At 52.9% G+C, this 23,486-nt stretch overlaps 1 protein-coding gene and 1 non-coding gene across 2 annotated transcripts; one reads left to right on the forward strand and one right to left on the reverse strand.

Moving 5' to 3' along the window:
* Positions 1-422: 422 nt before the first annotated feature.
* Positions 423-16,768, forward strand: BPIFB3 (BPI fold containing family B member 3). Its single transcript, XM_019972840.2, has 15 exons — positions 423-534; positions 1,268-1,424; positions 1,864-1,968; positions 2,416-2,556; positions 3,975-4,038; positions 6,057-6,117; positions 6,872-6,963; positions 7,099-7,278; positions 8,610-8,663; positions 10,256-10,426; positions 11,277-11,344; positions 12,984-13,026; positions 13,813-13,876; positions 14,481-14,557; positions 16,515-16,768. The coding sequence occupies exons 1-15, from the start codon at positions 423-425 to the stop codon at positions 16,542-16,544; spliced, it is 1,419 nt and encodes a 472-aa protein (XP_019828399.2). The 3' UTR covers positions 16,545-16,768.
* A 5,991-nt stretch (positions 16,769-22,759) lies between these two features.
* TRNAG-CCC (transfer RNA glycine (anticodon CCC)) lies at positions 22,760-22,832 on the reverse strand. Its single transcript has one exon. It is a non-coding gene; the product is annotated as a tRNA-Gly (tRNA).
* Between the last annotated feature and the right edge of the window lie 654 nt (positions 22,833-23,486).

Raw genomic sequence — 23,486 nt, forward strand, 5'->3', positions numbered from 1 at the left:
TTTGATTTCCTTGCAGTCCAAGAGGTAAGGGAGGCAGGAGAGAAACGGGACTTGTCAAATCTATCTGCTGAACGTCTCCAATCAGCCACACCTTCTGAAACGGCCCCCTGAGCCAATGGGAAAGTGGTCCAGGAAACGGAGATCCTGTCCTGCTGTTCTGGAAAGGAAGGCCCTCTACGGCTTTCTCTGAGAGCCCGGTCCAGGCTCCCTGGGACCACAGACGCCTAAGACTTTAAATTCAGATGTGTTAGCTGCTGCTCAAATTGGAGGGAGAGGGCTTTCCTGGGAGTGAAACTGGACTTGAGCGTTGCCAGGCGGGTGGGAGGGCCCCAGGCTGGTGAAGGGGCACAGGGAAGAGAAGCCCTGGGCACAAGGATGGCCCCAGGTTTCTGCTTCCATTCTTGGTAGGTGTGACACTGACAATGTTGGGCATGTGGTCCCCGCTTCTCCTCTGGGGTCTGGTGACTCCGTGCCAGGGGCTGCTTGAGACGGTGGGCACCCTCGCTAGGATCGACAAGGACGAACTCGGCAAAGGTGAGCCCAAGGTGGGCAGGGTGTGAGGATCCAGCCGCAGTATAAACTGTCTCATAGATAGACTTACATGCTTATGCTTCAGGGGGTAGACGAGAACAGGGTTTGATTCCCAACTGTGTAGAGTTCAGGGGCTTAATGTTTGGTGTGCAGGCTCCAATGAGTAGTTCACTCTCTTCTGAGAGGGGAACTGGACTGGATGAGCAAGTAGGGTTTGAGTCTCCCTCAGGGATGGGGGTGGGCAGGGTTGAGGAGGTCCGGGGGTGGGTGCTGGCTGAACCAGCATCTCTGCCCCCCCATTTCTGGGGTAGCGGAATTCTACTAAGCATTTGGGGCCTCAGGGGCTCAACGGCCCAGAGTGACCATGGCTGTGAAGAGGAAATGCTTCCTGGAAGCTCCCCTCATTGTCCCAACCTCCACGAGGCGGTGCTTTCCATCTTGCCCTTCTCACAATCCACATAGAGTCAGGCCAGTCGTGCCCAGGAGGGGTTGCCTCCTCCCTTTTGCTCAAGCTCTGGTGGCTGGGTGCTCCCTCCTTTACTTTTGTTCCCCCCTTTCAATCTACCGGGTGGTCCAGTGTCCAGGAGTCCTAGTCATACTGTTGGCCCCAAATCCGATTTGCTGTGTGACTTTGCCCCTCTCTGGGCCCTAGTTTTCTCATCTGTAATATGAAACTTCCTTCCCCCTCCCCTCCCCTTGGTTCCCCCCCCCCCAACCCCCCCTGCCCTCTTTGCAGCCATCCAGAACTCACTGGTCGGTGGGCCCATTCTACAGAACGTGCTGGGAACAGTCACGTCTGTGAACCAGGGCCTCCTGGGCTCCGGGGGCCTGCTCGGAGGAGGTGGCTTGCTGAGCTATGGAGGGGTTTTTGGCGTTGTTGAGGAGCTTTCTGGGTGAGTCTCACAATGTGGCCACGTGACTGTCTACCTCCTGCGTGCTGTTCAGGTAGCCTGGTCTTTTCTTTGCTTCAGGGAATAGAGAAGAGGTTGACTTTTTTAATTTGTTGGAAGGCAGTGGGAATATCATGGGGAGCCTTAGAGAGGGAGTCCTAGAAACTGAGTCAGAAAATAAGGGGTCTACTGAATGTCAGGCAGCACGTCCCTGTGGTTGAGGGTTCCAGCTGTGGGATCAGTTTCAATAACTGTGTGAGTGTGTGATCTGGGGCAAGTTTCTCAGTCTCTCTAGGCTAATCCAAGTATCTTCAGGGCTCCCTCCTTCCTCCTCTTTAAGTGTCTGCTCCAAAGACCTCTGTCCTGACCAGCGTGGTCTGGGTGGGTCCAGGCACTAAGGGACTGGTGCGGGGGGATGTCAGTGGCCCTGTCCTCCCCGCAGACTGAAGGTGGAGGAAGTCACACTGCCAAAGGTGTCTGTGAAGCTGCTGCCAGGGTTTGGGGTGCAGCTGAACCTGCACACCAAGGTGGGCCTGCACGGCTCTGGGTGAGTGTGCCCCTGGGCCTCTACCCTGCGGCTCCACACCCCACCCCACTGGGCACCCCCTACCCTATTGTCTCTGCAGGCTCACCCCCTCAACCCCTATTTCCTCCCACCCTACTTCCTTCCCAGGGACTTCTGCTTTCCTATTCCCTCCCTGGATCCTACCTCACTACCCGTCTCCAGGGATCTCCATCCCATGGACGTCCAGGGACTTCCGTCTCTCTCCCTGAGAGAGGTCACTGGTGGGGGTGAGGGAGGGGGCGCATGGGCGTGAGGAAGGACAGGGAGGCTGGGGAGAGAGGAGGGGTGGGGACTAGACCCCTCGCAAGGCTACCCCATCCGCTGCCCATCAGAGCCCTGGTCTGCTGCCCCGGGATGGGCGCGGCCGAGGCGGCCCTGGCGGGTGGGGCCTCGGCTGCCTGGTCACGCCCCCAGTTTCTGGTCTCGCAGCCCCCTCGGGAGCGTCCTGCAGCTGGCTGCTGAGGTGAACGTGTCGTCGCGGGTGGCGCTGGGCGTGAGCGCGCGGGGTACGCCCATCCTTATCCTCAAGCGCTGCAGCACGCTCCTGGGACACATCAGCCTGCTCACGGGGTGAGTCCGCGGGCTGGAGCCCTAGTTGGGCGGCTCCCCTGATGGGACTCCTCGGGGTCTCCTTGACCAGCTGGGCGGGGCTTGAGTTCACCCTGCCTCTGCCCCTCTCACCGCATCAGCCCATTGCACGGACTTGTAGACTGAGGCCTACCACGGACAAGGACTCTGGTCCAGCCCCCAGCTTGCAACTCCCGCTCCTGAGCGTCCCACTTCTCCAGCCCCTGAGAGCCTGCCTCCCTTCTTCCAGATAGAACAAGGGCCGATGGGGGTCCCTCCATCTGCGGGGAACTGAGTGTCTGCTTGTAGCATGTCAGAGACCCAGCTCAGCCTCTGACTTGCTGTGTGACCCCAGGGGATCCCCGTCCCTTGTCTGGGCTTCCGTGTCCCTATCTGTATAATGAGCACCTAAATTTATTGATCCCAAAGTCTCTGGCACCGTTATAACCATCTCTTACTCCAGGTGTTTAGGACACAGTGACCCTTCCACCCACGGGGCAACTGAAGCCCAAAGAGAGCTTGGGATTTGCCCAAGGTCACACACCCACATTGCAGCAAGTGTAGAGATAAACTGGTCTCTGGACTCAGGTCCGAGGCTTTCTTGCAGCACTCTGCACCTGCCCCTACTGTCGTCTGCTGTCTGCCCCCACCCTTTCCAACTTTGAGTCAGCCTCTGTTAGTCTCTCCATTCCAGACCAAATCTCACAGCCACACCCCACCTTTGCTGGGTGGCCCCTGCCCAGTGATGGGTGATGAGACAGCTCTGTGTTAGTTTCCAAGAATAGGGTGAACCAGGGTTGGTTCTGTCTGCAGAAGAGCCTTAAAAAGGGGCTTCCAGGCAGGCTCTTGGGCTCCTTAAATCCCAGTGGCTCCATCCTGCTCCTCTGGGCTAGAGGTGGCATGGAGGGGCTGGAGCTCAGGAGGGTGCTGGTGTCCTGTGCTTGCGGTTCTGTGGTTGTCACCCTCCCTCTGTACCCCCATAGTCTCCAAACAGACCTAAGTCTGTCTGCATGCACATCCTCAGGCCACCCCCTCAGACATTCATTCAACAAATACTTACTGAACCCTCAGCCTAAGCCAGGTGCTGTTGTTGACCCAAATGTCACTTGTCTATACTTATTGGGGGAAATGAAGGGAACAGACTTTTATTGAGCACTAGACACGTGTGCGCTCCCATTTGATCTCAGTGGCAGCAGCTCTCTCTAAAGCAGGCACTGTATGGATGGGGAAACTGAAATCCTTCTCTGGGCCCGTGGTGAGGCAGAGCCAAGATTTAAACCCAGATCCCTAAGTCCCAATCAAGCCCACCAGGAGAGGAGATGGGTGATGTTCTGAGTCCCAAGTGCCCACGCTGCCCCGTCATCCGAGTTGGCGCTGTCCCTGTGTGGTGGCCACACCTTCACGCATCTCATTCTGCCCAGGTTGCTACCTGCACCACTCTTTGGGGTTGTGGAACAGACACTCTTCAAGGTGCTGCCAGAATTGGTGAGTGTGGGGCCACAGACCAGGCACACCCCTTCCCCTGGGCTGTGCCCCTCCTCCCCGGCTTTGAGTTAATCTGGGCGCCAGGCAGGATTAGGCTGGTCTTCCCTTCCACGCCCATCAGGTAATCCCATCCTGGCCTGCCCATGGGTGTCCCAGGTGCCGCCTGCCAGTCTGTAGGTGGGCTGGCACAGTCTGTCCCCAGACCTCTGAACCCTAAATTTACAGCTTCCGGTGACCTGCTCTCCAGTCCAAGTCTCTTTCTTACCCCCTGCTTTGTCTTTGCCACCTGTATTGTTATTGACTTTATATTTTCCTATAAACTAGATTTGAATTAAAATTGGGTCACTCAATGATTTTAAAAAAAGCCCTGTGCTTAGCAAACACGTCTAAGAAGATCACATATATGTATATTAAGACATGTGTGTGTGTGTGTTCAGTCATTCAGTCAGGTCCGACTCTTTGTGATTCCATGGACTATAGCCTGCCAGGCTCCTATGTCCATGGAATTTTCCAGGCAAGAATGCTGGAGTGGGTTGCCATTTCCTCCTCCAGGGGATCTTCCCACCCCAGGGATTGAACCCACATCTCCTGCATTGCAGGCAGATTCTTTACTGCTGAGCCACCAGGAAAGCCCATATATTGACATCATGTGACATTAAACACAATATGATGAAACTGCTCCAGGATGCTCCTGCCTGCCCCTGCCATCCCTTGAACCACACTTAAGCTGGTCTGGCCAAAGCTCCATTTTGTTAAGGATGGAGAGGGGAGCGGCTTGCTGACAGCCAGCAAAGAGTAGTCAGGCTTTCTGGTCGCCAATCCTGGCTGGACCTCTCTTATGAGTCCTTGTTAAGAACAGCTGTGGAGGTGGCAAGGGTATCGGAGACTGACGTTGACAAAACTGCCCTGGGCTTCAAGAATCCAATCAGAAAAGCAGCTCAGGGGGAGAAGAGACGCTCCCAGCAGCCCAGGCCCATCTCAAGTCGATTTCAACAAGGGAAGTAGCTACATTTAAGTCACAGCCAGTAACTGGGGGTCTCTGGACAATTGGCTGCAAGACAGGATTTATGTGACTCAAAGAGGTTTTAAAAATAAGAGTTAATTACTGACACTTAGAGACTGGAGGCTTCTCTCAGCAATCTGATTTCTGGCTTCTCTTGTGCCGTCAGCCATCCTGGCTGCCCGTACCTCCTTCCTGCAGTCGGCACACAGCTGGTCTCCAAGGGGCTGCTCACCCTCTCCCATCACAGCCCCTCTGGTCTCCTCTCCTTTCTGTGATGTGCCTGACCCCAGAAGCCCTGGAGTTAGGGATTCCATGTTTAAATGAAAAGACAGCCTTCTCTTGTCTTTCTGAGAACAGCTGTGATCTTGGATAGGTCGCCTGTCTCCTCTGGCCCCAGCTGTAGAATGAAGGGGCTGAGTGAGAGAAGGGGCTGGGCTGGGCCACCTTTGGGGTTCTTGCTTTGGTGGACTCGGATTCCGTGATAAGATTCTGGAATCCAAACTGCTTGCTCCCTGTTGTCACAGCCCAGGGGTTTTCCGGGAAACTCAGGATGGTGTTATAGTAGATGCCTCGGGCCAGGCCTGACTCTGCGTGGAGGGTAGGAGGTGCCATTCTGTGGGATCCAGATTGTAGGTCTCCAGGCATCCACCTGGATGGCAGGAGGAGCCTGAGACCTTGGAGAAAATAGCCATTTGTTTCCTCTGGGGAAGGCCTTGTCCCCACGCCCCAGCGAGCCTCTGGAATGTGTCCCCATGTCCCCCCAGCATCCTCCAAGGTGTTCTGAGGGGGCCCATGTAGCTGGCCCTCTGCACCACCCACTCTGCCCTCTGACACTTCAAGCTCCAGCCCATCCATGCCTCCCACCTGTGTGCCCCCCTATCCATCTCCATCGTCTGCCCTGTTTGGGGCCCTTGGGACCCCAAAGCAAATAATTTAAAGAAAATGCAGTCATTCCCTGCACCAGGCTTGGGCCCACTCTTATGCTCCTGTTAACCCCCATCTCCTCTGGACACAGCTGTGCCCCGTGGTGGACAGTGTGCTGGGTGTGGTGAATGAGCTCCTGGGGGCCGTGCTGGGTAAGTTGGGGTCTGCCCTACTCCTCCTCTGCACCTGCTCTTACCACTCCACCCCATACCAGTGAAGAGGACGGGGGAGAATTCTGGGCCCTTTCACGTCTTCCTCAGACTGACGAGGCCGCCATGATGAGGAGGCCTAATGGTGGAGTTCTGGGCTGAGGCCGGTTCAACGGGGTGAGGACACGTGGAGCCATCCAGGTCTCCATCTATCGGGGCTTCAGGCCACTCGCTGATCACCAGTGGGGTGTCTGGCACTGTCAGAAGTGTGAGGCAGATATTATTATTATCTGGACAGACAAGATGACTGAGGTCCAGAGCTTACATAAGGAACCCAGGGCCCCTCAGCCACAGTGGCCCCCGGCCTCTCTGAGCCTTATGGAGACATGGATGCCTTTTGTATTCACAAATGGGCCTTGAAAAAAGTATAAAAATGCTTAACTAGGATTAGGATAGAAAACCTGGGGGCAGATGTATCTCTGTATGTGGTGTTATACGAGAGAGGCAGGGCAACGACGTGGTTAGTGGCACCAGTGCTGGAAAACAGGAACCTTGGCTTTGCTATTCTGTGGCTTGTGTGGCTTGGGGCTAGTGACTTCCTCTGTTAAAGCCTCAGTTTCCATATCTGTAAAATGGGGATGACAGTAGCACCCAGGTGAATACTCAGTAGAGTGCTAGGCATTCAGCAGGCGCTCAGTAAATAGAAGTAGGGCCTGGGCTCATGGGGGCCTTTCTTCTTCCTCCCCTCCTCATCCAGGCCTGGTGCCTCTCGGGGCTCTTGGGTCCGTGGAATTCACTCTGGCCACACTGCCTCTCATCTCCAACCAGTACATAGAGCTGGATGTCAATGTAAGTGCCCACCAAGGCCCTGCCCACCACTGGGGGTGGGTGAGGTCCCAGTGGAGGCCAGGAAGGGGATGCTGACTCAGAGCCAGGTGAGTGAGCTGCCCTGAGATCCTGCCGCACTGTCTCTCACCTCTGCAGCCCATCGTGAAGAGCGTAGCTGGTGACGTCATTGACTTCCCCAAGCCCCGCAACCCCGTCAAGGTGCCGCCCAAGGAGGACCACACATCCCAGGTGACCGTGCCTCTGTTCCTCTTTAACACCGTGTTTGGGCTCCTTCAGACCAGCGGTGCCCTTGACCTGGACATCACCTCCGAGCTGGTAAGTGTGGCAACCTGCCCTGCTGGGTCTTAGCGATGCTAGTTGTAACCTAGCTGAACCTCATCACTGTTCAGCCCTGATGAGCCTTCTTCTTATAATCAGAGAGACTTGGACAGTTTTATAGCAGGTACATGTCCATGCTTGTCCTTGTAGACAAGTATGACATTACTTACTAATTGATAATGGCCTCTACTTGGCTAAACCTGAGTGGGACTTCTGAGTCTTTCTCAACATGACACTCAGGAAGTTACTTTGAATTGGTCAAAATTGGTGTGTGAAATGTAGCCAGTTTTCTATCCCTGCACCAGATGAGCTCTTGTAGTCAATGCTCAATTTTTACTAAAGTGTGAATGGCTAACATTCCTACTACTTTCTCAAGAGCATATTTGAGTTGAAGAGAAGAAAACTCAGTTTGGACTATACCAAAGGTATACAGAGCCCAAACACTGTTAAAGAGGTACAGAGGTGTGGTCACCTGGGATGTGTGGTCCTCCTTGGGCGGCACCCTGATGGAGTTTTGGGGCTTAGGGAAGTCAATGATGTCACCGACTATGCTCTTCATGACATTTGGACACTGGACATTTATTCTGAAGTTTCAGAGATGTCTGTTTCCCTTCTGGCCCCTCTCACACCCTCACAGATGTCTGGAAGCCCCAGCCCAGAAGCCTTACCCAGTGGCATTCTTGGTCTCAGCCCTGTCCAAAGTAAACTCTGAGCCACCTGGGCCCCTCATCTGCGGCTCAGCCTAAGGGAGCAGGGGTTGATCATTGACTTCCTATATGTGGGGTCCAAAGAGCACGCTGAAGGCCTGTGGGTGGTTGGAATAGGGCCTTGAGCTGGGAGCCAGATGTGACCAGATTTTCCAATTTTTTAAAGTTAGAAACTGCAAATTTATATGAAATGTCCTAATTTGTAAATGATAGAAACAAATTTATAGTATTTGAGAATATTTTGGGGTAAAAAGCAAAAATATGTGGGGTCAGATTCCTGGGCTTTCAAATTGGGAGGGAAGTTTAAAAGGTCAAAGCCTGGTGCCACCATTTACCAGCTTATAAGCCTGGACAGGAACCTCAGGTTTTTCATCTGTAAAATGGGAGTAATCATAGCACCTACTTCCTGGAGCAGTTATAAAGGTGGAATGAGTGAAGGCTCAGAAAGCCCTTAGCATGAGTCTGGCATGTAGTAAGCACTCATCATTGGTTACTAGAAGGAACATGAGTGTCTGTGGAGACGCATGTATGTAGCTGGGTGGGAGGAAGCTACTGTTTGTGCTGAGGGATCCCTATCTCGGCTCTGTGTTTATCCCCCTTCCCATTTGGTCTCCGGTCCAGGTTCCCAGCAATGTCCCACTGACAACTACAGATCTGGCAGCTTTGGTCCCTGAGGTGAGTGACCCTCTCATGGACTTTATTCATGGTAGGTCTTTCCTGATGACCCTGAATGGACTCCAGAATCTTTCTCAATACAGCTCTACAGATAGTCACAATTGAATGTTGAGTTCAAATTCACACTGAAGTGTGATTGACTAACACCATATCCTTTCCTGATAGTAGATTTTGCTTAGAGAGGAAAGGACCAGGGTTTAACTGCACCAGAAGTCAACGGGGCATTTGTCCTCGGTCTGTTGCTTCTCTGTCAAGCAGAGGACAGGAGTTTCTTTCCAAATGACTTTAGCCCTCTCCCTCCAACTGCCTTCAGTTCAGTTCAGTTGCTCAGTTGTGTCCAGCTCTTTGCGACCTCATGAGCCGCAGCACGCCAAGCCTCCCTGTCCATCACCAACTCCTGGAGTCTGCCCAAACCTATGGCCGTTGTGTCAGTGATGCCATCCAACCATCTCATCCTCTGTCGTCCCCTTCTCCCGCCTTCAATCTTTCCCAGCATCAGGGTCTTTTCAAATGAGTCAGTTCTCTTTATCAGGTGGCCAAAGTATTGGAGTTTCAGCTTCAGCATCAGTTCCTCCAATGAACACCCAGGACTGATCTCCTTTAGGATGGGCTGGTTGGATCTCCTTGTAGTCCAAGGGAATCTCAACAGTCTTCTCCAACACCGCAGTTCAAAAGCATCAATTCTTCGGCCAACTGCCTTACTTCATCTTAGTCTCAGTGTTCTTGTCCCCAGAGAGAAGACTCAGGGCAGTGACCTTGGAAAAGTAAGAGAAAGGAGAAGATTCAGGGAGATTTGACTAGTGGGCATCAGTCAGTACGTGGCTACAGGGCCTGGCCCTCAGCTTTACCATTCCTCCAACTGGGGCTGAACGGCTTCTTTCCAGCTGTGGGAATCTGAATTATTTAGCAGCCCTGTGCCAGGTGCTGGGCATGTGCAAGGGGCAGACAGTGAAAAGTAGATAAAAGTCTCTGTGTTCCAGGAGCTGCCATTGTGATGGGAGGGACAGACATTGAACAAATGAATAAGCAGAATATATACAATGTCAGAAGGTGGAGGAGGGTACCTTGCAAAGGCCTCACTGGGGAGGTGATATGTGAGCTGAAGGCTGACAGAGGGGAGGGAGGGAACGGTGAAGGTGTCTGGAGAAGACATTTCTGGCAGAGGGAACAGCGAGTGCAAAGGCCCTGAGGTAGGAGTGTGCCTGGCAGCTTGGAGGAACAGCAGAGTGGTCAGTGAGTCTAAGAGAGAAGAGAATAGGGGCCAGTGGTGGGAGGCTAGACACGAGGGCAGAAGATGGATCATGTGGGACTGTGGGCATAGGAAGGTTTTTTGTTTTCTTTTCTTTTTTATGTTGTCTAATGAAGTGTGTCCTGGGGGCGATTTTGACTCTGATTGGGCTGTTCCATAATGTCAGCCTCCAGGGGGCCGAGACCAGACCTATCTGGTTCAGGCTGTTAGCACAGCTCCCAGCTCAGTACCGGTACCCACTAGGTGCCCAGTGAGTGTCTGTTGACTGACTGACCGGCTGATTCTATTAGTGGGGCATCTAAGATGCCCCCATGCCCCCTGCTCTGCCCTTGCTTCTGTCTAGGCCCTGCGGAAGCTGCCTCCAGGCCAGCAGCTCCTGCTCTCCTTGCGGGTGAAGGAAGCGCCCACAGTCACGCTTCAGAACCACAAGGCCACGGTCTCCATCTCAGCTACCATCCATGTGCTGTCCTACTTCCCTCAGGGGGCCCATGAAGCCTTGTTCCAGCTGAATGGGGTGAGCGGCTGAGGGGTGGGAGCAGGCACTGGGGTTCTGAGTAGGCCTGACCCGCTCCAGGCTGTGGATCTCAGGGTGGGGGATCCCATAGGGCACCATGCAGGAAGCCCTCACCCACTGTCAACCTGACTGTTCGGACTCCTGCCTGCTCCCTCATCACACGTGTCCTGGGTGCTTCCGCAGGATCTCAGGAATTGGCCCCGCCCCCTAGCCACCCTGTGCTCAGATACCTCTTGGATGGCCCTCCAGCTCTCCCCAGCCCCCCACCTCCATTCTGCTCCCCTCCACCCCACCTCTGCTAATTTCCCCAACCATACATCTGGGCAGAGGCAGTCCCTACCCTGCTCACTCTGCCCTGGCCCCACACGGCCAGATACCATTCCTTGCCGCGTCCCCCACCCCCGGCCTCACTCTCCTGCTTTCCCAGCCTTGTGCCCTAAGCCAGTTACTCAGGGCTGCCAGGTTCCCCCACCTTGCCCTTGTTTGTGCAGAGACCACCACGTTTCTCCCCTTCCTTTGGCTAACTCCTTGTCTTCCAGGATTCAGCACAGGGGTCACCTCGTGGGCGATGCCTTCCCTCACCCACTGCAGGCAGGATTGAGGGTCTGTCCAAGCTCCTGCCACCCCAGGACTCCCTCACATCCAACACTGACAGCCCTTAGTACCCTGGTTTCTGAGCACCAGAACCTTCACGTGACTTCCTTGTAGCCCAGCATGGACACTAACACATCAGCAAGGGGTAGTGGAGGAAATGAATGGTGGAGAGTCACCTGTTGGCCAAGGCAGACCTACCTGTCTTCAGGCTCCTTTTGCCGAATTGGTATAATTTCTGCCTGCTCTTCTCACGTAGGTGATGACTTTAAATGCCCAGCTGGCTCCCTCGGCTACCAAGCTGCACATCTCGCTATCCCTGGAACGGTAACGTGGGGTCCTGGGTGTTGTCTCTATGAACAAGAATTAGGGGGACTTCACTAGTGGTCCAGTGGTTAAGACTTCACCTTTCAATGCAGGGGATGTGGGTTTGATACCCTGTTTGAGTCACTAAGATCCCACATGCCTCACGGCCCAAAAGCCAGAACGTAAAACAGAAGCAGTGTTGTAACAAATTCAATAAAGACTTAAAAAAAGAATTAGGGACTAGCAGAAACCCCATTATTTATTGAGAGGCAACTGAATTGCAGGTGTTTGTTTTGCCAGAGTCTTCCTTGCCTCTGGAACCTACTGGGAAAGGGTGGTCTTGGCCCATTTTATAGATGAGGCAACTAGGGCTCAGAGAATCGCCTCCAGAGAGGGCATCTTCCACTGCACCTGCTCAAAACCTGGCCCTGGAGATAAACCTGCTGCAGAGGAGTCCAGACTTCTGAGTTATCAGCTCTAGAGGCAGGCCATGGAGATACCTGTCCTTGAATGTGGTCAGATGCTTTGTTATTCACGTGGACTAGCTATATGGACGAAGGAGCCTGCTGGGCTGCAGTCCATGGGGTCGCTAAGAGTCGGACACGACTGAGCGACTTCACTTTCACTTTTCACTTTCATGCATTGGAGAAGGAATTGGCAACCCACTCCAGTGTTCTTGCCTGGACAATCCCAGGGACAGGGGAGCCTGGTAGGCTGCCGTCTATGGGGTCACACAGAGTCAGACACGACTGAAGCGACTTAGCAGCAGCAGCAGCAGCAGCAGCTATTTCTCTAGTTTCTACCCGCCTCTGGTAACTAGGCCTCATGATAATCATACTAACCGAGATAGTGAGGTTGATGACAATCCTCCCTTACGCATGCACAGCACTTGACAGTTTGCAAAGCCCAGCCTCCAAAAGTGCATTGTCCCTGGAAGCCAGTCCTCTGTCTAGGCCTCCGTTCTCCAGGCCCAGCACTCTCACCTTGGCCTGGGGCCTGGGGCCTCTCTGTCCCACCCCTGGATGCAGGATGCAGGAGTATTCCCAGGGGACTCTGAGATCTGCCTGCCCTGGGCCATAGGCAGCTGGTGCTCACCTGATCCCTGCCGGCCCCTCAGGCTGCATCTGCCCCCCTCCCACTCCCCCTCCCCACAAGGCTCCACCGCCACTCCATTTCTATACTTGACAAAGACCTCACCCACTGCCAGGGTTCACCTCCCCTTCCTGGTGGCTGTTGAAGCCTCAGCTCTGCAGGAGAAGAGATGTGTGTCCGGGCTCTGGCCCTGGACCTTTATGTGGGCCAGCTGTGATCCACTGGTGGTTTATTGCCGTTAGTGAGCAGCTGTGGGGTGCAGAGCACCCTGTATCCAGGGCTCAGTCTATGGGAGGGCTACTTCTCAGAGAGCGTCAGTCAAATAAGTGGGAGTCAGATCAAGGTTCCAGGGCCGTGGAGTTGGAGGTAGCAGTCATGACATTTCAGAAGGAGGTTAGCTCCCTCCAAGCCCATTTTACAGGTGGGTAAACTGAGACCCCAAGTCAAGGCTGAATGGAGGCAGAGTGGGGCCTGTAACCCTGTTTCCTGATCCTGGAGAGCTAGGGATGGGGCAGGCTGAGGTTTGGTGAGTGCTGGGGCCCCTCAACATCTCTCTTCTCTCTGCCAGGCTCAGCGTCCAGCTGGTGTCCTCCTCTGCTCACACCTTCGATGTAAGTTCTGGGAGGCTGGGCAGTTTGGCGGTGGTGAGGGTCTACAGGTGGGGTGGAAAGGAAGCAGGATGAGTCAGGCTATATGACTGAGCTGGCCCCAGTCTGGGCTCTGCCCCCAAAAGACGGAGTGGACAAACATCCCGGCCCGTGTGTGTCTCTGTGTGTTCATGCACACATGTGCACTCACTTGTCAAACAGTCATTGTCTTAGGAAAGTGAATCTCATGATCTTTCAGTCTTGGAACCTTATAAAGTTGTAAATGTGTAGAACCTCACAAGGGCTCACAATTCTGGAACTTCACACAAGTAATAAGGTCCTTGAGCTCAGAAGGTTCTAACATTTCAGAGACTCACAGAGCCCTTAGTTTCCTGCTTCTTACAAAGTCCCGAGGTTCTAGAATTTCATGATGGTTTCAGATTCTAGATCATTCTAAGTGTTTCTCAACTCCTAGGAATCTAAGGTCAGACCACACAGAATTACTGGAGCTGGGCTCATTTCCTCCCTCTTTCTCAGACACAGGCCCCCACCAGGCCCCCCAGATCCTTCCTCCAGGAGAGCAGCCCTTTCAAGCTCACGGGGCCCAGAGTGAAGCCTGCCTAAATCAGAGTCCCCTTGGAGTCACTCTTGAACTGCCCACCCCAGCAGTTCCTGTGCCCAGTAGGAGCTATGTCGTCAGGCTTGTGGGGAGGCTGGGGCAGCTGGACCTCTGGAGTTTTCTTCCCGGGAAGGGTGGTACTGCTCCCTGCAAAGTCACCCCTTCCAGCCTCTCTACATGCTCTGTTGCAGGCGTCCCGTTTAGAAGAATGGCTCAGCAGTGTGGTCCGGCTAGCTTACGTGCCAAAGCTCAATGGTAAGCGAAGCCTTAAGTGTCTTCTTGGACACGGAGTGTCTGAACTCAGGATTGCCAAATCCATTGCCTCTCTCCATTGCTCTTTTGTTAAAAAATTGAAGTATAGTTAATTTATAATGTTGTGTTAGTTTCAAGTGTACAGCAAAGTGATTTGATCATTCTCTACTGTTCTTAATAGACACTGAGATTGGAGAGGGCTTGATCCCCCTTTCTAAGATACAGAAACTAGGATTGTTTCCAATCAAGCAATATGGATTGCTCCTGCATCATGCCCAACTCTGAGTGTCAAGAGCTATCTGATGTGGCTCGTGTCTTCAGGCTCACAATCCAGATGGAAATAGTTGTATAAACAAATGAATAGAATATAAATGACCCAGATTGTGCAAGAGACTGAGAGAACCTCAAGGAGGCTCTGCTGAGGGAACCCCTTAAGACAATAGAGAAAAGGGGCATTTTTGTTTGGGTTTAGTAGGATGAGTAGGAGTTTCACGGGAACCTGAGTCTCAAAGAAGAGAATTGGCTAGCTCAAAGTGGTGGAATAGGGTCAGCAGGTCCCACCTTGGCCCCTCACGTATCTTTGCTTTCAACCACATCCTTTTCACAGTGAACCTAGATGTTGGGATCCCCCTGCCTAAGGTTCTCAATGTCAATTTTGCCAATGCGGCCCTGGCAATCATAGAGGTGAGTTTCCCATGGTGGGGAGGGTAAGCCTTGATGGGCCTAAAGCTTGTCTCTGGAGAGGGGACTGCTCTGCCTTTGACAAGGTCTGTCGCTGCCCATTTTCTAGGTTGCTCAGGGATTATAAACTACCTAACTTGGGAATGGCAAATACATGACATACATTCTAGCGCTCCTTCCTTACTTGCCCAAGGCGGATGTTGGCAAGCAGTCACAGAGCTCTTGTTGAATTCAGACACAGGACTGGCCTGTGGGATGGGATCTCAGGTTTCCTCACAGAATCACAGTTCCCCTGGCCCAGGGGTAGCAAGTACACACCTTCTGTTTCTCCCCTGCGCTGTGCCTGTGGCAGCCTTCTCTGATAGATCAGGGCGTTTTTTCCTGCTGAGTATGGACATGGTTTCCTGCGCTGTGCCTGTGGCAGCCTTCTCTGATAGATCAGGGCGTTTTTTCCTGCTGAGTATGGACATGGTTTCCTGCGCTGTGCCTGTGGCAGCCTTCTCTGATAGATCAGGGCGTTTTTTCCTGCTGAGTATGGACATGGTCCCCTGCGCTGTGCCTGTGGCAGCCTTCTCTGATAGATCAGGGCGTTTTTTCCTGCTGAGTATGGACATGGTCTCCTGCGCTGTGCCTGTGGCAGCCTTCTCTGATAGATCAGGGCGTTTCTTCCTGCTGAGTATGGACATGGTCTCCTGCGCTGTGCCTGTGGCAGCCTTCTCTGATAGATCAGGGCGTTTTTTCCTGCTGAGTATGGACATGGTCCCCTGCGCTGTGCCTGTGGCAGCCTTCTCTGATAGATCAGGGCGTTTTTTCCTGCTGAGTATGGACATGGTCCCCTGCGCTGTGCCTGTGGCAGCCTTCTCTGATAGATCAGGGCGTTTTTTCCTGCTGAGTATGGACATGGTCTCCTGCGCTGTGCCTGTGGCAGCCTTCTCTGATAGATCAGGGCGTTTCTTCCTGCTGAGTATGGACATGGTCTCCTGCGCTGTGCCTGTGGCAGCCTTCTCTGATGGATCAGGGCGTTTTTTCCTGCTGAGTATGGACATGGTCTCCTGCGCTGTGCCTGTGGCAGCCTTCTCTGATAGATCAGGGCGTTTTTTCCTGCTGAGTATGGACATGGTCTCCTGCGCTGTGCCTGTGGCAGCCTTCTCTGATAGATCAGGGCGTTTCTTCCTGTTGAGTATGGACATGGTCTCCTGCGCTGTGCCTGTGGCAGCCTTCTCTGATAGATCAGGGCGTTTTTTCCTGCTGAGTATGGACATGGTCTCCTGCGCTGTGCCTGTGGCAGCCTTCTCTGATAGATCAGGGCGTTTCTTCCTGCTGAGTATGGACATGGTCTCCTGCGCTGTGCCTGTGGCAGCCTTCTCTGATAGATCAGGGCGTTTTTTCCTGCTGAGTATGGACATGGTCTCCTGCGCTGTGCCTGTGGCAGCCTTCTCTGATAGATCAGGGCGTTTTTTCCTGCTGAGTATGGACATGGTCTCCTGCGCTGTGCCTGTGGCAGCCTTCTCTGATAGATCAGGGCGTTTTTTCCTGCTGAGTATGGGCATGGTCTCACGATCCTCTTCAGTCCAGTACGCCTTTGAGTCTTGGAACAGCTCTGGGAGGTGGGCAGATCAGGGAATCCTGGACCTACTTCTCAGATAAGGACCAAGGCTGTAGGAGGCCCAGTTTCTGGTCCAAGGTCACACAATAAATTCACAGGAAAAATGACATTTGAACTAAAGTCTCTAAAATCAGTGACCTCTCCCACACTGAAGGTCATTTATTCATCGTTCATTCATTTGTTCACTCGTTCACTTAGTAAGTGCAAGTTGTGTTCCCAATACAGCGCTCACCCCAGGGCACGGGGCTGGTGTTGGGGGTGGGGGACGCAGAGTGGCTGCAGGGGTGGGAGGTGTAGCGGGATGTTGGGCACAAGGGCTCAGAGGACCTAACCTAGAGCCATTGCTCTTTGCAGAATGCCGTGGTGCTGACCGTGCCATCCTGAGGCTGACAGAGGGCTGCCATCCCTCTGTGTTGACTGCCAGAATCCTGCCCACCTGCCCATCTGCCTCAGTTTCCCTCCCAGGCTCTAGCCTGTGTCTGTGACAGTATAAGTGTCCCTTATCCACCCAGGGCCCCCCAGGTGCTCCGGCCCTGCAGCCCTGTCCCCAGTCTGGAGTGGGGACTGCAGGGCTAGCCACAAGACTCTGCTTTGGAGAAAGATCTAGGGCCTCCTTGGCATGTCCTGAGCTTTCAATAAATGACTCGTCTCAGCACCTCCTGGCTGGTTTGTTCTCCAGTCACACCGGGGCTGCCTTGGCCTCTGCCTCTGGTGCTCTCCCCAGCTTCAAGCAGGGCTCCTGGGAGGTGAAGGGACCTGGGACCTAGTCATTGTAGCTTCATGTCCCAAACATAACTGGTTGACCTTGGCAACCTCCGTGTCTTGTCCTGCCTTCCTCCGCCTCTGTGTGGCGCTCTCTGTGTCGCCCTCCCCACTTCCTTCCCCTCTATTTCTTTTCTTTTCTTCTTATTTTTTTATTGGCCATGCCACGCGTGGCATGTGGAATCTTAGTTCCCTGATCAGGGATCGAACTCGTGCCCCCTCCCTGTATTGGGAGCATGGAGTCTTATCCATTGGACCACCAGGAAGTCCCATCCTCTCTGTATTTTTCTAAACGCCTCCATCTTTCACCCTGTCTCTCTGAGCCTGTCTGAGTTTGTGTCTGTCTGTTTCAGTCTCTCTGATTTTGGGACAGTTCTCAGAAATGATGTCCGAGTTGAATTTTGAAGGCTGAGTAAGAGTTTTCCAGGGAGTACTCCAGGAGGCAGAGATGGGTGAGACTCCTGGAAGGTGTTGCCCTGGAGGGGTCACTTAACAGCTGCACACCTGCCATTGACACACCTCAGGACAGACTTCAGGACAAAGTACGCTGAATACTCATAGTGTGGGTGGAGAAACTGACTCCAGAGAGGAGCCTGGCTGGCCGAGGCTGCACAGGAGCAGAGCTGGGATGGGAAACTGGGGATCCTGATTCTCTTGCCGGGACTCCTCTCCGCTGCTCAAGATGGGCCTCCTTGGTTCTGGAGAATGGCCCCAAGTCGGTACAAATGGGTGGACCTGAGTGAAAAGGTGCCAGTTAAGTTTTGGGAACTGGATTAGTGGATCTAGGGGGTGCAGTGGGGAACCAAGGAGAGTTGGAACCCGTCTAGAGGTTTATGCACCAATGGGAATGACCATCCTCTCATCCATCTACCCATCCATCCATCCATTCATCCACCGACCCATTCACCCTTCCATCTATATTTATCCACCACTCACCCATCCATCCACCCACCCATCTACCCACCCATCTATTCACACATCTATTCATCCTCCAGTCCGTCCATCCTTCCACTGTTCTACCCTTTCTTCCTCCCGGTTCCCTTCTTTTCTCTTTACCTCCCCTCCACCCACCTGCAGTTACTGGTTTGGACTACCTGCCGGACCCAGTGCTGAGTGGCATGTGGGATTTATGCTTGTCTCCTTTCTCACCTCCAGTGTCTCCTGACTCCCATCCAGGACAATACAGTGATTATATGAGTAGCTTGAATTTTTGCTGCCTGTGTTCAAATCCCAGGGCTTCCTAGGTGGTGCTAGTGGTAAAGAACCCATCTGCCAATGCAGAGACATAAGAGACATGGGTTCCATCTCTGGGTCGAGCAGATACCCTGGAAGAGGGCGTGTCAACCCACTCCAGTATTCTTGCCTGGAGAATCCCATGGAATGAGGCGCCTGGTGGTCTATAGTCCACAGAGTCACAAAGAGTCGGACACGACTGAGGTGACTTAGCACACACGCACACAGGTTCACATCCCATCCCAGCTGCCATGTGGCCTCAGGCAAGTCATTGACTCTCTCTGACTCTCAACTTCTTCATCAGTAACTTGGGGATGACGGTTAATTTGGTTTTGAGGGTTAACCAGCACTCAGGATGTTGACTCACCCATCAGTTCCTGTTAGCTCATGTTACTGCCACATTATTCTACCTTCTCATCCTGCCTTCATCTGCTCCTGCCTCTCCACCCAGACCCCAGCACACCTTCCTCCTCTCTCACGGGGACTGCGCCTCCTGTCCTGTTCTTCACACTCTCCTCTCTTCCATCCTGTCCTCCTTCAGCCCTTCCTTTACCTCGTCTGACCATCTCTCACCTCCGCTGACAGACTTTCCATGGCTGGATTCTCTGGGCCAGCAGAAAACCATCCAGGCTCCGAGGTTTGGCGTCAAGGCTGCCTGTGGCCTCAGCCTATCCTCCTGGAGCATGAAGAGGAAGCAGAGCCAGTTCTGTGCCTCGGGCTCCTCGTCTGTGAAATGGGAATCATGTCTGTAGGACTCACTCATGGGTCGTTTGAGGATGAAATGAGATAGTCCTCCCAGTATACAGAGAAGAGTGCCTCCAGCCTCACAGACCCTAGGCAGGCTCTGTTATTGTATCCACCGTCCTGGATTGTCCCTGCCTCACCTTGTTCTCCCACTTGACCAAGAGCTCCCCAAGGTCAAGGTGAGGGAAGGTCTTTGTTCACCCTGGTGAGTCCTGTGGTTGCACAGAGTAGCAATGAAAACAGCTAACCTCTACCGAGCGCTTACTGTATACCAGCCTCTGTGTTAGATGCTGAGGACCCTTTGCTCAGTTAGGTTTCATAGTGACCCTAAACAATGGGTGTTATCGCCCTATTTTAAAAATGAGCAAACAGGCTCAGAGAAATGGAAATGGACAGCTCCTAAGTGGCAGAGACAGGGTTTGAACCAGATCCTTCTTCCCCTTAATCCAAAGCCTGGGCTTTTCATGACTGTGCTATAAAAATAATACTTGCTGTGTTTATTGTATGCTTCCTAACTGCAGACACTGTCTTAAGGACTTTTGATACTTTTGTCATGATCTCCTTGAATCAACCCTTCTTTCTCAGAACTGTTTTTACGTTCACTCTAGAGCTGTCACCCTGTTTATTTAACTTATATGCAGAGTACATCATAAGAAACGCTGGACTGGAAGAAACACAAACTGGAATCAAGATTGTGGGGAGAAATATCAATAACCTCAGTTATGCAGATGACACCACCCTTATGGCAGAAAGTGAAGAGGAACTAAAAAGCCTCTTGATGAAAGTGAAAGAGGAGAGTGAAAAAGTTGGCTTAAAGCTCAACATTCAGAAAACAAAGATCATGGCATCCGGTCCCATCACTTCATGGGAAATAGATGGGGAAACAGTGGAGACAGTGTCAGACTTTATTTTTCTGGGCTCCAAAATCACTGCAGACGGTGACTGCAGCCATGAAATTAAAAGACGCTTACTCCTTGGAAGGAAAGTTATGACCAACCTAGATAGCATATTCAAAAGCAGAGACATTACTTTGCCAACAAAGGTTCGTCTAGTCAAGGCTATGGTTTTTCCTGTGGTCATGTATGGATGTGAGAGTTGGACTGTGAAGAAGGCTGAGCTCTGAAGAATTGATGCTTTTGAACTGTGGTGTTGGAGAAGACTGTTGAGAGTCCCTTGGACTGCAAGGAGGTCCAACCAGTCCATTCTGAAGGAAATCAGCCCTGGGATTTCTTTGGAAGGAACCATGCTAAAGCTGAAACTCCAGTACTTTGGCCACCTCATGCGAAGAGTTGACTCATTGGAAAACACTCTGATGCTGGGAGGGATTGGGGGCAGGAGGAGAAGGGGACGACAGAGGGTGAGATGGCTGGATGGCATCACTGACTCGATGGACGTGAGTCTGAGTGAACTCCGGGAGTTGGTGATGGACGGGGAGGCCTGGCGTGCTGCGATTCATGGGGTCGCAAAGAGTCGGACACGACTGAGCGACTGATCTGATCTGATCTGATCTAGAGTTGAGGAAACTGAGGCCCAGAGAAGTTAAGAGACTTGCCCAAGGCCACACAGCCAGGAAGTGATGAGGGTCAGCACTTGAGCCCAGGCCCCTGACTCCAGAGCCCAGGTTCTGAACTGCCACATTTAGGCTGGGCAATGAAACCAGCCAGATGTGCAGGAAGTCCCTCGGTCAGCAGCGAACCGACAGTTCATAAGGGGGACAAGGGTTGAGTTGGAGGGATTGGTAGTGAGGTTGGGTCTGTTTCCTGGTCCCAACTCCCCACTTCATGAAGCCCCCACAAGGCCCCCTGCAGGCTGAGTCACCTTCAGGATGAATCGCCTCCCAGGGCCTGGTCCCACCAGCTCCAGACAAAGGTGCCCTTTGGCTGCTAAGCCCAGGTGATCTCCTCGGCGCCAGAGCTACACTAATCCTCTCGGGGCCTGGGGGGAAGGCTGGCCTCATGACCACCAGGACCTGGCTGGTCTCCGGGCTGAAGACAGCATTGACCTCCATGTGTGCACTGCCCTCTACAGTTCACAGTAGGCGTTGATCCTTGCTCTCTGGCGGGAGGGACGGGCAGGTGGAGAAAGGCGCGGTTGCCCTCTTTGCCCCACAAAGCTCCAGGCATGTTCCAGACATTTCCTCCGCAATCCTGGAAACCCTGCTGAAGAAGTGTGGTATTCTGCCCATTTCTCAGATGCCCAAACTGAGGGCCCAGAGAAGAAGGGATTGTCCGGAGCTGAGAGGCCAAATGGGATGTGGGAACACAGGCGTGTGTGGTTCTTGGGGTCCCTGCCCGGAACCCTCCTAGCCCTTACAGGTGATCAGTTGGTCCAGGGCCTGGGTTCAGGCACCCGCTCACACCCCTGTGGGTTTTACCAACTTTCTGCCTTGTGGCGCCAACAGGGACCCAGGATGATGAGAGTAAAAATACCACCTACTGAGCACCTACTGGGTGCTGGGCCTTGTTCTCACCACTTTGCAAGATTAAACTCAACCTTTACAACATTCTTTTGAGGCCAAGTCACTCTGGTCACCATCTTGACACCAAAGAAACAGGCTTGGAGAAAACAGACAGCAGAATTCAAACCGAGCCTCTGGCTCCGAAGTCTGTTTTCCACTAAAGCACCCGCTGCAGATGGGAAAGTGAGTCCCAGAGAGGCGCTGGCTCAGGGTCCAGTGGTGCCACTGGCGAGGTTGGCAGGACGCCTGCCTTCAGAGGCCCCACAGCCCTCAGACAGCAGGGAGGGAGCATCTCCCTGCAGAGTTCAGGGGAACGCCTGTTTATGCTCAGCCTGGCTTGAGAGCAGACTTCGGTGGGGGAGAGAAATGCCCCCTCACCCAGGAGAGCTCCTCAGGTGGGCTTCATGGGGAAGGAGGAGATGTCATCAATTAAGCACTGAGGTAGGGGGTCTTCCCTGGTGGTCCAGTGGTTAAGACTCCGCACTTTGAATGCAGGGGCATGGGTTCGCCCCTGGTCAGACAACTAAGACCCCATGTGCCATGGGGTGTGGCTAGTACGTAAAAAAAGAAACACGAAGGTAGGACCTAGGCCTGGGCTGGGGGCGGGAAGCAAGGAGGACTCAGATTGCTCCCCAGGTAGTGTGCAGTGATTGAAAGCATTTGTTCATTCATTCATTCATTTGCTACACTGGCATCTGTGCCTGTGCTGGGCTGGCAGTGGGGCACAGGCCTGGTTTGCCCAGAGCAAGGCCATCTCAGTGGGGTGGCAGAGGGCCTTGGGCGTCCAGAGGGAGCATCCGAGTTGGGGGTTGTCACAGCATTCTAGAGCAGCTGGCATTTCTGCACTGTGTGACTAGCAGAATCTGGGGAAGGGTGTTCTTTGGCAGAGAGGGCACGTGCAGAGGCCGGGAGACAGGGAGGCTGCGGGCGGTGGTGGTGAGAGGAATGGGTGCCACTCGGTGTGGAAGGCAGATCCACCTTCAGTGCCAAGGGAGAGGTCTGGTCTGTGTCCTAGCAGGTCTTGGAGCGGGCAGTGGCTGCCTCTGAGGGGTGGGAGCAGGCGCTGACTGAGAAGGAACAGGAGGGAAAATTCTGGGGTGATGAAAATATGTTAAGATAGGGGTGCAAGCGACATACTGTATAACATTGTCACTATTTAAATAAACACTTAATATTTATGAATTTCACTGTATGTAAATTCTACATCTAAAGAAGAGGATCGTTATGGCATGCATGTTAAAGTGTTTAGAGGAAAATATATTGTTAACTGCAACTTTCTTTGAAATACATTTAAAAAATATTTATTTATTTTTACTTATTTGGCTGCACCGGGTCTTAGTCGTGGCATGCGGGATCTTTAGACGTGGCATGCGAACTCTTAGCTGTGGCATGTGGGATCCAGTTCCCTGACCAGGGATCGAACCCAGGGCCCCTGCATTGGGAGTGCAGAGTCTTGGCCACTGGACCACCAGAGAAATCCTTGAAATGCGTTTTTTTTTTTTTTTTTTAAGATGGATTAATGGATGAATAGATACATAGTAAAGTAAGTATGCTATGCTAAGTCGCTTCAGTCATGTCTGACTCTGTGCGACCCCATAGACAGCAGCCCACCAGGCTCCCCCGTCCCTGGGATTCTCCAGGCAAGAACACTGGAGTGGGTTGCCATTTCCTTCTCCAGTGCATGAAAGTGAAAAGTGAAAGTGAAGTCGCTCAGTCGTGTCCGACTCTTAGAGACTCCATGGACTGCAGCCTACCAGGCTCCTCTGTCCATGGGACTTTCCAGGCAAGAGTACAAGAAAATACTAATGGTCGATGTAGCCGGTGGGTAGAATCTGACAAGTATATGGGTGCTCACTGCACAATCTTTTCAACTTCACTGGATGTGTGGACATTTCATAATGAAATGTTGGGAGAAAAACTTCTGCAGATCAACAGAAGCCAGTCTGCTTGTTCTCTTCACACTTGCCCCAAGTTTGAAGAGTCAGGTCCAAGTTTATCTCCTTGAATCCTCAAATCAGTCCTGTGAGGCAGGTATTCTACCTACTTAACAGATGGAAATATGTGATGAGAGGCAGAAAACAGAGGAGTGGCTGACCTAAGGTCACACAGCGAGTTCTGGGTCGAGTGAA

Source organism: Bos indicus, chromosome 13 (genome assembly GCF_029378745.1).
Source record: "Bos indicus isolate NIAB-ARS_2022 breed Sahiwal x Tharparkar chromosome 13, NIAB-ARS_B.indTharparkar_mat_pri_1.0, whole genome shotgun sequence".
Classification (NCBI taxonomy): Eukaryota; Metazoa; Chordata; class Mammalia; order Artiodactyla; family Bovidae; genus Bos; species Bos indicus.